The following is a 15,083-nucleotide window of genomic DNA, read 5'->3' as shown; positions in this document are numbered from 1 at the left end:
TGTATATGGACAGAGTCTTCGGGGATAAAAGTCAATGATCTTAAAAACTGTCCAAGTAAATTGTTTTTTACAGTAACTTCAGAAGTTTACAAAAGGTGTTATTTAAATATTTTTGTATTTCTCTCTACTTTTAATGGGTAGGTGAAACCATGTCAGCTTGTTGATTATTTACAGCAGAAGAAAACAGAAGGCTACACTATTATTGGTGTGGAGCAGACAGCTAAAAGTTTTGATCTTACAGAATATTGCTTCCCAGAGAAGTCACTATTATTGCTGGGGTAAGAACACATGCTTTTTTTGTAAATCTACCTTTTGCAGTCCACCCCTTCTTCTAGTCAGAGTTTGGTCATATGAAAACCAAGTGACAATGGTAAAGGTGATTTTAGAATGGGAAGTGATTATGGAAAGAGTAGAGCTTGGATTTATGTGCTAAGGAGTAGGAGGTATTGACAGCTACTGCTGAATGATCCTTCTCCTCATACTTAATAACCTGTCCATACACTGTAACTCCTTTTTATTATGGGTGGTGGTAGCAACAGCATGGATTGTATTTTTTGCAGGTGTGACAGAGATATCATCTGTTCAGTTTAGTTATATGGGGCCCTGTACGTGTAGGCTGTGGTGAGCTCAGCAAGAAGTGAAGCCTGTTTGCTCTGCTTAACTTGGTGAGGAGGGCTGGAGCAGAGGGCGAGTGTGCATAGCTGGGAGATGCTTTAAAAGTTAAGGATTGAGCACAAGATGAAGTTTTTGCGGTACAAGCAGAGGATGGGACAACAAGCAAACGGTGTCTATAAGCAGACAAACCTCAGATGTGATACAAAGGGGGAGGCTACTTAAAGAAATCCACGGTAAAGCACCTACAAGTCAGAAAGCTACTGGCATTGCAGGGCTTCTGAGTGAGACCAGGAGGAAGGGCCTGCCTATTCCTTTTAGGACAGTGTGAGCAGAAATACCTTTTTTCCAACTTTTTTATGTGTAGCTTGTCTTCAAAATGCAGTTCTCGTAGACACTGTGTTCTCTTTTAATTAACAACATAGTTTTAATTACTGGTAACCTCTGGTATCTTCTGATGTGCTCAGTTCTGAAAAGGTAAAACTTCCAGTTCAAGGCTTCAAATGAGTTTTTGACATTCCTTTATGCCAAATGTAAAGTAAGCAGGTGAGCTTGCCTGCTGTGCCAGCAGCTTCATGCCCTGGTCATTTCATCTATAGCTGATCATTTTGCTATATATGGAGTTTAAAAATAAAAGCAAGAGAGTCTTTATGTTGGGTGTTCAGCTATGGCTGGACCAGTGAACTGAAAATTGAGTGCACCACCAGTTTTCCTACATCAAAGCTTAGTCAGGCCTTCCCATGTTTTTTTTTGTACTTGTAATGTATTACTGCTTTTAAAAAAATCATTTGTTGTCATCAGTTACACTTGTAGGTAGATGCACCATATTTGTCAAAGGATATTTGGATGCTGCTGTGACATTTGTATTTTCTGCTTTCTGGAACACTTGTCCTTTCTCAGATACAAGTTACTGTTTCTTCTTTACTAGAAATGAACATGAAGGAATCCCAGCAAACCTGATTCACCATCTGGATGTCTGTGTGGAAATTCCTCAGCAGGGTATTATTCGATCACTCAATGTTCACGTAAGCGGAGCTCTGCTGATCTGGGAGTACACAAGGCAACAAGTGATCAAGCAAAAACAACAAAAATAACTGCCAAGAGTCTCGTGCCTTATAGTACAGCTAGGTGGCTTCCTATGGTGCTACGACATGAAATTCTGAATAGATGAGATACAAACTCAGGGTGAATGAGGATTCTTAACTTTTGCATGTTTTGTTTTCTGTAGTGTTCAGGGTGACTTTTAAATGCCTTAATACTTTACCTCCTCAAATTGTTGCATTGGAAATAAATACTATTTATATTGCATGTGGCGTGTGTTTTCTCTACTGTTAGAACATCAGTGCAGTACTGTGAACAATCCCACACTCAAAACCACAGGATTTTTACTCCAGTTACTTCAGTTATGGTGACTATGCTTTAAATTGAAGTGGTGCCTTTAGCCAAAGTATTAATGATTCCAGCATCTAGATCTACTAGATTATATAATTTTTGGAAGGTAACTTCACTTACATAATTACATTAAATGGTGCCCCTTGTTTAAATGCCTTCCACAGTCAAGTTTATTAATCCTGCTGTAAACTCTCTGTATCTTTAAATGGAACTGCATCAGTAAGGTAATCAAATTATACAAAAGACCATAATATGAGAATCATGATAAATAAACTGACATACTTCTAGCAGAGATACTGATTGAAAACTTACCACTAATGTAAAAATTCCTACTGCTTATAAAAAGTAAGCATACTCAAAATAGGTAGATTACATATCATATGCACAGGATGCATTAGGTCTTCTGATGACCACTGTTATATAAAGCAATGTCTGACTTAAACTGTATTTTAAAATACTTTTAAATACTTGGTACATGACAAATACAAATTGCATTATACCACCACCTCCCTTTGACAAGACATGAAAGCTGGAATGGACTTTTTTTTTTTTAAGGAAAACCCGGCTCACTTACTGAAAAAGAATTTTATTTTCTCCTTAGAATATATACATTGCAGTATTAAACAATTATTTGTGTGAAAGAATTTTAATAATTATACATTCAAACCCTTAGATTTGTGAACAACCCTGCACCATAAGCTGTACACAACCATCTTCCAGCAGACATGTGAGACCTGGCAACAAGAACAGCAGTCTGCATTTCAGGGAGACAGTCTTGCACTCAGGCAGTTCCTGTTGCTTTCTCTTGCTTCTTCTTTCTATAGGTACTTAATTTATTATGAAAGCAGAGTACCTAAGACTTTCCGGCAGCTTCTGGAGGAATATACCCTTCTGTTTCAAGCTTTTTTTTATATTTTAAGAAGTCTCTTCTTTTGTCAAAATGTTTAACCTGTTTAAAAAGAGAAAAGATGTTTATCAGAAGAAACTAGCAGAGGAAGGAGTTTATGTATCACAAGACGACTATGGAATTATCAGTGAATTGATAATTGAGGATTTTACTACAGTAGTTAGGAGTTTCTTCCTCTGTTGAAATAAAAGACTAAAGAATGGCATGTTTGGTTTTTGGTTTGTGGGGGCTTTTGGACCCTTTTGGAAGTGAACTTCATTTTTCTGAAGTTCACGATCCTGTTACTTCATGATCTAGTAAAAGCAGCCTATTGCTTTGCTCTTTTCACTGCTATCAACAAAGATTATTTGTGATGCAAAAGTAAATCCAGCAGCTTTTCTGTGGCATCGCAGACCACGTAACCTCTGAATTCATTGCCTACAGCCCCTGATGTGCATGGTGCAAAGCACTGCTGATGAGACTGCCATCACCAGAGATGAAGTACAGCAGAAGCACAGTGTTTGAAGTACAAGTAAGTGCAGCAACTGTGAAGGTACTTGGTTTTAACTGACTTCAGTCTACTAGCTGCAACGGGAACTGTTCAGCCCCTCAGACACTATTGTTACGAAAGGGCAAGGCCTATTAAAAAAAAAGGGTTATAACTTGAGCTAAAGAAACATGAGTGAGTTACATGTAGGCAGGTGGCTTACTGTGATGTTACACTGCATGAAAAAGGCTATTTTTAAGCACAAGAAGGTATCAGATGCCAGTCTCAAGATGCCACACAACTGTAGGCACTACGTGTCAGCTCCCTTTCATACTGGCCTCTCTTCTTTAGTAACAGTAATTTACGGACACTTCTACAAGCTTTCAAGTATCTTTCAAAACTTTTTTTCCTAATTAAACAATGAAGTTTGTATAGCTGTGTATTTATCTGAAAATCTGAGATCTTATTTTCCTTTCCCTTTGTACTACATACTGCTTCTCACAGTTCCCAGGCAAGTCAGTGGTCCATTCAGGAGCTTTCATTTCCCAACAAGGCAAACCAATTTACGCCCAGCAAGGGTGCAGGCTTATCCATGGGAAAGCGTAAGGCTGCCCACGCTCTGCACTCCTCGAAGCTGGAGCTGCCATCCTTAACAAGGTAGCTGTGACTCCGAGTCGCTGCTGTTACAGATTGGCAAGGACACGCTCTGTTCGTCCAGCCTTAGGCAGCTTCAGGCGGTGCTCACCCACTGCTGCGGGCAGCGCGACTCGAAGGCCCGGCGCAGCTTCTCGCACTTGGCGGCGTCATCCCCGTGGCTGTCCAGGCACTGCCAGAACTCGTCCCGGGCCCCCCAGCACGCCGTCCTCTCCTCTCTGGTCGGCGCCGCCATCCTCGCTGCCCACCTGGACACGACACACGGCGGGTGTCCCAGCACGCCTCGCCCCCGGCGCCTCCCGGCGCCTCCCCGCGCCTCGCCGCTCCCATGGCGGGGCGCCGGCGCTGCCCCGCCCGCGGCCCCAAGGCAGCGGGGGAAGCGGTGCCGCCGCCGGAGGGAAAGCCCCGCGCCCGCCCCACACTCACTCACCCACCCGGGAAGGTCACGCTCCGGAAGCGGTCCCGGCCCTTCCCGCCGGCGCGATGGGCGGGCGGGCCCCGTGTCCCGGTGTCCCGCCTTGCCGGGCGGGGCTGCGGCTGCGGCCGCGGCGGGGATGGGGCCGTGGGAGTTCCTGTCACCCTGCGCTCTGCAGCGGCCCTCTCGTCCCGGGCCCGACAGGGACGCAAAAGATATTTGGAAGTATCACTTTCCTGGGATGCTTTTCTGTGCTTAATTTCTTTCCGGTATTATCCTCTGTTCTCTAGCACACAATAAACAACTATTTTTCTTCTAATGAATTCTGTGCGGTGCTTTAGTGGATAATTTGTTCAAAGAAATGAAGTGTCTCTGCTTTCTTTCTGAGACATAGGAAAGCCAGTTGGATAATATCGTTGCGTAAAATGTTTGGGGCCAGGACCGGTTTACATTTGGTGTTTATAAAACCCTAGCAGCTGGAAATCAAGTAAACAGTAATGACATGCAGTCTGAACTGCTTCAGGTTTGCTAATTCAATGAATTAGGAAAAAAAATCTGAGAGCACTTACGGCGCTGTAAATTTCTTACAGTTTAAATACCAAAACAGTAAGGTAGTGACTGGATGGAAGGCTGATGATGATAGCACGTACGCATCATGCATTTTCGACAGTTTACCTTATAGGATTATTCTCTCCTGGGAGCTGATCCATTGATTTCATTCAGTAGGCTTCTTACACAAATTACTCTGGAAAGGTTTCTCGGAATGGACTCAGTTGCTAAGTCAAGATGACAATAAAAACAAAAACTAGTTTACCCTGGTGGAAGAAAAATGTACCTATAGTCACGGATGGTAAAACAACAGCAGAAGACTGGGGGTGGTCAGGTGGGCACCCGGTGGCCTCAGCCCAGCAGCAGCCTCAGGTCCAAACCTACAGTGCTGGCATAGAGCATCAGGGAGCAAACTCTGTTTCGTTATTTCATCTGGGATTTGGTGGCATTTCCTTCTGGCAGCCTGTAAGCCAAAGAATTGGTAGTTTCCTTTTAAGCATCAGCCTCCTGGATATGTGGAGCAGTTTTGAAAGCCATGGTGCCTGTTCCCATAGTAATGCTGTGCAGTTTTGGGAAGGGTGATATTTTGGCAGCTGGGAAGGGCCTGACTCTGGGAGTTGCTGAGCCCCTGTCAGCTCCCAGACCACCTGTCAGCTTTACAGGGAGTTTTTCCTGACAGGTCCACGACCATCCGGCAGCTTTACTAGTAGTTTGCCGATAGCCGATGCTCCGTCTGGTGTGTGAGGCAGCCCATTCGAGGAGTGGGTGTAACTGTCGACCTCCCTTGAGCTGTGTTTCTTCCTCAGCATGTGATCATGGTACTGGCTGCTGGTGGAGGGCATCCTTTCCTGGTTCTCCTTGCAGGTGGCTCACTCCTCTTGATATACGAAAGCTATTTTAAGAGAAGGCCAAGGATTTGAACTTCTTCAGCAGAGCTCCCTTGTAAACCAGCCAGATCTGGAGGGAATTTTGTTGTCAAAATTCCTAACCAACCTCTTGAAAGGGATAAGTTTTTTTGAGAAATGTCAATCTGACTGCTGCTGTAAGTTGTATGGTATATAACACTGTCCATGCTCTCTTCCCTGGCCATTTGCTTAACCATGTTCTGTTTGCTACACTATGGTAGGTAAGAGATGCAAGAAATACAGTCATTTAATTTCTAATAGAACAAAGGTTTTAAGGTGATTGGAAGTTACCACAAAAATAGAATTTCTGTTATGTTTTTATGCTGAAAAGAATTAATATTGAAGTAAATTTATATTACAGCTTACTTAGGACCCTTTTGCACTCAGGATTTTGTGAAGCAAGCTTTTACAGGCATGAATATTGAAAAGAAAATTAATATTAAATCTCAAGACTGAATCATGTGATAATGGAATATAATAGTAGGAAATGTCAGTTGTGGTTTAGATTTCAAAATTTATGGTGCGTATAAAGTTGTTTAGTTACTGCATTCACAAAACAGAAGGGATAATATAATTATATATAATTAATCACAAAGCCCAAATAGCACATCTGGGATATTTGTGATAAATGGTTTATTCTTTAATGACCTGTGGCCTCAGAAGTACTCACTGGAGACAATCGTAAGTAACTCTGTGTAATGGATATTATGGGAATTTAGTGATCTGGTTTTAGAAAGTGTATGAATAGAAAAATATTTATCTAATACATTTTTAATGGCATTATTTCCATTTGGTTAAACTGCCATCATAAGGAGGTGGGGTTCTTTTGTTGTTAATTAGCCAATTCTAACTATTTATCTTTAGTCTTTTACTTTTGGTAAATGAGCCCAGGAAGTAATGAATGGGATATTTATCATAACTAGGCAGAGGCTAATGTTCTAGAAAGAAGAGAGGCTGAAAAAAATTCCAGATTTGTTACGTGTGCTAGTTGCCACAGTTGAAGTTTTTGAATTATATTTCCATTTAGCAGTTCGTGAGATAGATGTTAAAGAAATAGATGCCTGTTTCCCACTGAAACTCTTGCCAGAAATGCAGTTAATCATGTGGAATTTATACAGTGGTTCAGCTTGTAGATTTTTTTGTGCCTGTCCTTGCTAATTGTGAAATGACGCTGTGTGTGCTTTGCCATCCAGTAATGTCTAACAGATCACTCCTCACCTACAGCCTTACTTCCTTACTTACCCCATATTTAATTGAAATTTGCCCAGCAGATTCTTGATTGGCAACCCTGATGATTTCTCCTTTCACTTTGGAAGCAATTAGCACAGGTTTCCCTACCAGTCCTTGATGTGCTGTAGCTATGTTCAGCTTTGTGCTTATACCAGGAGCTCAGCTGATTTGTTTTTCTTTTATTGAAATAGTCTAATAGTCCATAATAGATGTTCAAGGAACTGGATTTAAAAATGAGTTCTTTAAGCAATATAGCCTTGTGTATAACTATTTATTTTGCTGCAAATAATAACAAAGACTTACCTAAGGTAGTGTGGGATATTTTCTTCTGTTACGGAACACCAAGGGGTTTTTTTTAACAAAACTTTTAAAATACGTAGTTCAAGAGAACCGTAAGTTAAGATTCTTTCCCTCTTTCCCTCTTTCTCCTTCCTCCTTTCCTTCTCAAATGTCCATTAAGGATGTAACTCTGACTCCTTTGGCATTACAGTGTTCCTTGCTATGTTTGGTGAAAAAAAATAATTTTAAAAAAGCAAAATCATCACAGCGATTGATTGTACCTAGTTTTATTATTAAAAAGGGAGTAAATTAAGCAAAGAAGCCCCATGAGGTGCACACAATAATCACCTCTAGATTGGAAATATTTAAGAAATATATACTGTACTTTGTATGGCCTTATGCAAAGCACTCCTCTTCATTATTTCATAAAGACTTCACTCTGAGTTTTACTTTTGTGAGTTTCTTGTTAACAATAACATGCTGAAACTTCAGATGAGTTAGCAAAAATTTGTGTGTATATTTGAATAAAGAAGGAGAAGTGTACAATGAGAAAGAAAATGGTAGCTTTTGTTTGGTGGTCTTAGCAAATAAATTTTCTAAATCCTTAAGAAAATGTGAATATTCATGTGATTTTGTTCTTTTTTTTTTCTTTTTTTTTTTTTTAATTTTAACTAAATGTGTGCTGGGGCTTTTACCTTGATTTCTTCAAAATGCTTACTTGTCTGGGTGTTGTGACGAGTATCCCCACACTAGGGAGTGCCAGTGTGACATGAACATAGAGGATGAAGTACTTGCCTTGGGACACAGGGGGAGGGACAGAGGAAGAGACTACTCCAGCTTTCTGTGGTAGCTTTGTGTGTGTCAGTGGGCTGCACATGTGCAAGCATCAGGTAGTGCAGGAGGGGATTTGACTAGGAGGTAAGCCATCTGTTCAGGCTGGTATGGAGACAGAGGAGAAAGAATAGACAGAATGGTGATTTTCACCTTCTCCAGACTGCTCAGTGATTTGAAGCCTGCTGAGCAAAGGCTTGCTTGTTTTTTTTGACTTCTCATGGACATCGGTTGAGTACTGTGTGGAGTGCAGTCTGAAAATCACTAGACTACCTAGAGGAGTGGTGATCATGATGATGAAAAAGTTCAACAACTGGAGTTTTAGGATTCTTTTAAGGTGAAGTAATTTACATTAATAATAGGCACTTTTTTCATGACAGAGTTCCATTTTTGTTCAATTGCTAGGAAGGAAGAAAACAGAAAATGGAGCATTTTGGGAAAACAGGTGATGGTGGGAATACTGACCTCACTGGAGTCCAGGTTTTAATCTTGATTATAGGATTCTTTAAAAAATCCTGTAAGGATCTTTTAAGTGTCTGGGTCAGTTGGGGGATGTGTAGAACTTGGGAGTTTGGTGTAAATATTCCGTGGAAGTTAGCCAAGGCAGCTCTCCCTAAGCAAAGGCAAAGTCTCAGTCTTTCAGTAGTCTTGTCCTTTCATGTTAAAAGTAGTCTGAAGGATGGATGGCTTACTGCAGACTTGTCTTGGCCCTTTTTTTTTGGAGAGAATAGGAACCACTGCACTTAGATTTTCTAAGGATACTTTTTACCAAATAAATGAAACTACCAAATAAATGAGGACAAGAGGTTTTCTTGTGGATTAATAACTGGTTAGTGAGGCAGGAAACAGCAGGAATAAATTATTGCTGTTCAAAAGGAGAGAGATTACCAAAGGAGCTGTGCAATCTGAAGACTGGTCAAAAAACCCCATTTACTGATCATACTTTTTTACTGTTTCAAGAGAGTGAAGAGTTACCACTAAGAGAGGATCTGTCACTGTCATATAGCCAAGCAGCAAAATAGCTGGTGGCATTCAGCATTAATAGACATGAGGTAAAGGACATGGTAAAAAAGTCTAAGATACATAGTGAGGGGCTCTAAGTTTACTGTTGTCACTCATCAGAAAAAATCTCAATTTATGGTAGATATATGCTCTGTTAAAGCACATCTACTTTAGTTCTCTTCATTTGGGTGAAAGGTGCTCTGCAGGTTGGTTGCTGTTTTCCTAATCAATGCACTGATGGCTACGCTGAGATGTTAGGTGGAGTGAATCTAGAACTGGAGGGAAACCTGGGAATGATGATCTGGAAAACTCATTTGAGTTCTCTTCTGAAAGATCTAGTTCAGCAGTAGGATTAAAGCAATGTCTCTAGATCATTGCAGAGAAATTGCATATAACATTTTCTTAAATACACTGATCTTATGAGCTCCACAACCTCCCTTGTTTAAGTCTTTTCCGGAACTATAACTCTGCTTATAAGTTCCACTCTTCACTATCAAGAAGTTGGTTGTATCCTAGTTTATCTGTAATGTGCAGGGAGAAATACTGATTGCCACCTTCTTTAAAATGATCTCGTGCATATATAAAGATCCCTCTAGCAGAGTTTCAGGTAGAAAAATAAAATTATGAGGTTTATTATTTTCAGAAACATTAGTTTGAGCTACTGGTCCTGTCCTTAGGAAAGAGATTTCCTCTTCGAAGTTTTTTAGGTTGCTGATGGGCATCTGTTCATTTGACTTCCTTTTCATTTTCATAAGAACTTTCAGCTCTTTTTTTCCTTATTTCCCTTTCTAATGTTCAGGACTTCTAGATAAGGTGCAGGCTATTATGGAAATGCCCTAGAACCAGCTAAAGAACAAAATCCAATTGCTTCTCTTTTAATAATGATGAGGTAATTAAACTCATCCATCAAAATCCATTACTGCAGGCAGTTCCTGCAAAGACAGCTTGCATGAGGACTGAATTGTGAAAGAAGATTCTCAGCCTTGGCCCTTGCCAAGGGGTAGTTCAGGCCTTGAAAGACTCCATCCTTTCTGCAGTACAAATCAGGGACATGAAGGCAAACTCTCTGTAATTTATGACTTTACAGCATGTGCGCAGACTCAAGTTGTTGCAAGGGACAGATGGGCATCTTCCCCTGGAAAGTGTTTTCTAAAAGGTATTTATTTCTTGATCCCATCGTCAGCTTTCTTGTGCTCTTGCTTCACACCAGCTACATTGTTTCTGGCTTCTATTCTTTCCCCATTCCTTGAAGAAACACCCAGTCCAAGCCTGCTGTCTGAGTCCACATAGCCAAGACAAGGTGGCTGGTGCTATTCCTAAGGTTTCTGAAGGGCTGGAGACCTATGACATCCTTTTCAGTTCCATATGTTCCAGTTGTGCAGATTTGGGAGTTTATTGAGGATATGATCCAGAGCTATGGAAATCCATTCAGAATTTTGTGTTCACTGCACAGGGAAACCTTTGCTTTTCAGTGGGTTTTCAGGCCCGCAGGCACTGTAGCAGACAGGCTTTTGACCAGAAATGGTGTCACCCTGGTGATGTTACCTTCTCTATAGGGTGAAGATAATGTCTCTATTAACTCTGACTAACTCGATATTGCACTAGCTTCGTTACGGAGAACTCTGGAGAGCTGGGGATGAGTGACTTGTCCCTGAGCTCACAGGAGACATTAATTCATCCCCAGAACATGGTAAGCTACAGGGCCTGCTAGTGTCTACCATTAGCTCCCAAAACAGTTAAGCTACATATTGGTTTCAGTGTCTTCTGTTTATCTGTTGGTTATTGTGGTTGGATTTCTGCCTTTCATGGATATTTTCTGAAGACTACTGATATGAATACAACAATTCTAGACAGAAGAACAGGAGAAACTTTTTCAAATGAGCCCATCTCTGCCCCATGGGCTGACGAGAGACTCATGCAGCCACTGTGGAGAGCTGCAATAAAAAATATGATGTAAGTAGCAGCAGGAGAGAACCATAGACAACAGAACAAAGAAAGAGAAACACCAGGGAGGAGGAGAACTTCTGTGCCTGCTTCAGATTCCTCACTGCTGTATTGTGCAGCAGTGAAAGCTGGCAGCTGCAATGAGGTCTGGTGATGCTGTTTACTTTCCTGAGATTTTTTTTTCCAACTTGCTCTTTTAACAAGCCCACTGGATTATTACTAGTTTTTCCCTTTGCTGGAGGAGCTAAAGACACTTTGAGAGCTAAGATGGGGTGGAAAGTTGCCAGTCCAGGTCAGCCTTTAAACAAGGTGCACACTGGTGCTCTGTGAGGGCAGGAGCCACACACTGACAATGCAGGAGATCAGCTTCAAAGACACCAGGCAGGGACCTGCAGTTCTGCCCCAGTAGGAGGTTCGAGGTGGCTATGGGTGGGCTAAAAGTGCTGGTTCCAGTCTTGTATTGGTCTCTGCTGCAGAGAGCAGCATGGGGTCCACACAGGCCAGCAGGGTCTCCGACTCCCAGGGTGCTGCAGAGATTGCACCCAGTGCTTTTGGCCTAAGAGGGCAAGCAGGAGAGCCTGCTACAACTCAGCCGTCCTCTCCAAGGCACTGAATTTGTCCTGAGAGTCCTTCAGCCTTCTAAGATCAGAGGCATTCAATCTTGCCTTCACCTGAAGGGCAGCCCAGTTACATCTAATGCCTTTGCAGAAGGGTTTGCTTTCTGGCTTGTCCTTCTGATGAGGGCCAACAAATCCAGTTCCTTTCATTCCTCAGCTTCAGACCTGTAATGCTTTGGCACTTAGAGATGCACACACATACCATATGGACATGCTTTCCTGATGTTCTCCTAGTCACATCCTGGGCTTCACTGCCTGGAAGGTTTTGCTACACAGTGACTTATCATCAGACCAGGTGTTTATGCTTAGGGCAAGGTGTTGCCTGAAGAAATACAGATCACTTCATCTGATTAATTTGTCTATGTGCAGTTTAAAATTGCTTGACATGGAAAATCTAGTTGGTTCTAGTGAGCATCCACTCAGGAGAGACAGTAATAAAGTGCTGTTTGAAATCCTGGTCCTTGCATGTATTTAGCCTGTTCTCAGGAAGAATGAGCCAACAGAAGCAATGACAGTTGCATCTGGTAAATCACGGAGTTTTACTAATGGTGCTATCCCTTCTGGTGCATAAATTCTCCCACAATCCATACTGAATGCTAAAAAATCTGCATCCATTTTGGTTATAAACACACATTAGTCACAGTTTTAAAGGGGCATTTAGAGCCTTTTGGATACCTACCAGACTGCATCAAACACACAGTAAAGGAGTGTGGAGATCACAGAAGGTGCCACTTATTGGGACTACGGAAAATGGATTGTATATTCTTCTTTGGCCTTGCCTCAGAGAGTTTTGGGAAGGAGTGTGAGGTTCTTTGAGGACGACAAAATGATATATCCGAAGTGGAGTAAAGTTGAATCTGAGAGCTTTGAGATCAAGTCTCTATGTGTGCCCTTCAAAGCAGTTATAAGAATTGTCCCTTTGCCCTCCTCTGCTTCCCAAACAGATAGGTTTAAAAATTCAGGTGTGTAACACTGAATGGCACAGTTGTTGTGAGCAGCTTCCCACAGCCTCAGATTTGCTTGTGTGTGTAATCTCTGTTAGCAAGTCTTTAGTGTCGGGTCATCAAGTGATATGTAGGGGATAAACATACAGCCTGGACTAGGGCCTAATTATTAATGTACTCATAGCACCTAAATACCTGTTAGCATATGCATGTATGGGTGGTCACTGATGCATTTAAAGGAAGGTCATCTTTTCCTTTAGTCTGCTTCGGCTGGACTAACAGCATCCCTCCAGATGGATTTGTCCAGGTAGTCTAGAGAAGACCTTGTTGTCAAGGACAGAGTGGCTACCAGTGCATTGAGCTGCAGTCTTGGTTTTTTGATGATCGTGTCTCTCCCTTCTGATCACTTTGGCTAAATACTACCCACAGTCAAACTGCAGTAAAGGTGCAATCAAGAGAAGGAAACGGATAGCACTGACCGAGGTTGAGTTTAAAATTTTTTATTATTTAGCTTTGCCAAACAGATAATGGAATCTGAAGTTGATTTGCTAAAATGTTTTGAAGTGGATGCCACCCCCGCCTGAGACAAAGAGGACCTCAATGGCAGCAGGGACCTTAGGCTATGGCAGCAGTTCAAAAGAACACTTTTAATTTTGTATGCAACAATGTAAACTTCAAAAATAGTAAACTATAACCTTTTTTCCCCCTGTTTTTACATAGCATGTGATCTATCACAGATAGAAATTTAATGGCGAACCAAAATCGCGTAAGTAAACATCCTGGTGCTTACAAGTTTCATAAAAAGTGTTACATTTGATGTAAATATCTTACATTTTTAACTCTTAACACTCACAATTATGGAGTAAAAGCAACTGGCGATTCACCCCCTTAGTCCATGCTCTCAGACTGTACATCAGCAACCACACTCTTGCCAGTCCCTTTGATCATTTTCGGTCAGATTGTCCCACACATGACCAAGACTTCCCCTTCCTCACATTGGCAATAATCAAGCGCAGCTCCACACAGGGGTAAAACCTGTGAAGTGAGGAGAGAACCAGGTCTCCTGCGCTCAAACTTTCAGTCCCCTGGACCCTGTGTTCCCACAGAAGCCATGGCGTGTGTGGGAGGCACGTCCTGATGTCAGTGGGAATTTCGGGTCCCCTGGGACTGCAAACCTGAGCCCTGCCATTGCAAGTGCCTCGCAGCAGGACCTGGTTCTGTGTGGATAAAGACAAGAGTTCTGTAGAAGGCACTGGATTTCTCTTGCATGATTTTAAACGTGGACTACAGTCATATGCAGAATAAGGAGATTTGGGCTCTAGACTGCTTTCTCTCTAGTGCTTTAGTGCAAGCATTTTTAGCGCTTGAATTTTCCCTGTTTGCAGCGCAACATGCGCTCATCTACATAGAGTGATTTCTAAATCTAACTTCCACTCTTTCCCCCATCTTCCCGTCCCCGAAAAGATTCCTTTTTTTGTTCCTTGAAAACTTTCAAAGTACAGCTCTGGTCAAAAATAAACGTGTGATGTAGCATAGCATTTGTTTCTTTTAAATCACAGTGTGCAATGCATCATTCAGTACCTAATGTTCAAAATGTCTGCCCTGCTTTTCATGAAAGTCATTCTTTAAAATAACCTATGCAAATATATTTTGACTATATATTACATTCATTTAAAAAGAGAAGAGAGGTTCTTGGTTTGCAGTTTCTTTCAGTGTACTACTTAAGTGAAAGGTTTGATGTGAAAAAAATACAAGCAAACTGGACATGCCGAGACTTGATGCTTTAGATGGTGATCATATCAAAACTGTACAGGTATGTACACCGTGTTGGACAGGTGTGCTTCTTCCCAAGAAAAGACCTTTGCATCATCATATATAAGGTTAACCACAAAGTTTTGGTAAAAAGAGCATTTAATGAGCAAAGGATGACATGGAGGGGCGAGTTCTCCGGCTTTTGTTAGGCAGTCCTGAAGCAATGTCTCCATTCCCTTCGGGAATTTCTTCCTTCTTCCGGACTTTGAGACGCGTGAGGAGCTTTATTACCCAGACGTCCCACTCCTCTGGCAAGAGCAACAGAAGGAAGCCCAGGCCAATAATGATGATGGCAATTACTCGGACACTGTTGAAGACAATTTCACTCGTGTAGTGATCAACAACTGTGTGGGACATTGAATGGGTGTTACTACATGAGAAAAGGCATTAGGGCAGTATCTCCTTCCCGCCCCTCACCTCCCCAGCTCTGAGGGCTGGCTGTGGCAGAACATTACCATGGAGGCAATGATAGCAGGAGCACTATCCTTCCTGCTGGATTAGCACACAGCAGGGTACATTCCTGC

The 15,083-nt window shown here is 41.8% G+C and overlaps 3 protein-coding genes across 7 annotated transcripts in view; 1 reads left to right on the top strand and 2 right to left on the bottom strand.

Moving 5' to 3' along the window:
• Positions 1–1,920, top strand: part of TARBP1 (TAR (HIV-1) RNA binding protein 1) — a 34,668-nt gene extending 32,748 nt beyond the window's left edge. For all 3 annotated transcript variants that reach the window (XM_017817564.1, XM_017817566.1, XM_017817565.1), the window contains 2 exons: positions 142–278; positions 1,541–1,920. In XM_017817564.1, coding sequence (XP_017673053.1) covers positions 142–278; positions 1,541–1,706 — 303 coding nt within the window. In that variant the 3' untranslated portion in view covers positions 1,707–1,920. The remainder of the gene's footprint in view (positions 1–141; positions 279–1,540) is intronic.
• A 660-nt stretch (positions 1,921–2,580) lies between these two features.
• LOC108498575 (cytochrome c oxidase assembly factor 6 homolog) lies at positions 2,581–4,554 on the bottom strand. Of its 2 annotated transcripts, none has more exons than XM_017817446.1 (3): positions 4,462–4,554; positions 4,123–4,279; positions 2,581–2,953 (listed from the first exon to the last, which is right to left on the bottom strand). In XM_017817446.1, exons 2-3 carry the CDS (start codon positions 4,264–4,266, stop codon positions 2,858–2,860), a joined length of 240 nt encoding a protein of 79 aa, XP_017672935.1. In that variant the 5' UTR covers positions 4,267–4,279; positions 4,462–4,554; the 3' UTR covers positions 2,581–2,857. The 2 variants fall into 2 exon arrangements, with proteins under 2 accessions (XP_017672935.1, XP_017672936.1); XM_017817447.1 differs by having other exon boundaries at positions 4,466–4,484.
• Positions 4,555–13,231: 8,677 nt separating this feature from the next.
• SLC35F3 (solute carrier family 35 member F3) overlaps positions 13,232–15,083 on the bottom strand; it is a 172,431-nt gene continuing 170,579 nt past the window's right edge. For both annotated transcript variants that reach the window (XM_017817623.1, XM_017817624.1), the window contains one exon: positions 13,232–14,903. In XM_017817623.1, coding sequence (XP_017673112.1) covers positions 14,659–14,903 — 245 coding nt within the window. In that variant the 3' untranslated portion in view covers positions 13,232–14,658. The remainder of the gene's footprint in view (positions 14,904–15,083) is intronic.

The sequence above is a fragment of the Lepidothrix coronata genome, unplaced genomic scaffold (genome assembly GCF_001604755.1).
Source record: "Lepidothrix coronata isolate B3197 unplaced genomic scaffold, Lepidothrix_coronata-1.0 Scaffold61, whole genome shotgun sequence".
NCBI lineage: Eukaryota > Metazoa > Chordata > Aves > Passeriformes > Pipridae > Lepidothrix > Lepidothrix coronata.
This window is presented reverse-complemented; position numbering and strand designations above follow the sequence as displayed.

What these genes read in the sequence shown, in the direction of transcription:
- LOC108498575 (XM_017817446.1), bottom strand. Translation starts at nt 4,266, where the DNA reads ATGGCGGCGCCGACCAGAGAGGAGAGGACGGCGTGCTGGGGGGCCCGG. An exon ending in CGCGCTGCCCGCAGCAGTGG is followed by an intron (nt 2,954 to 4,122) that starts GTGAGCACCGCC and finishes CTTTTTAAACAG; the next exon opens with GTTAAACATTTTGACAAAAG.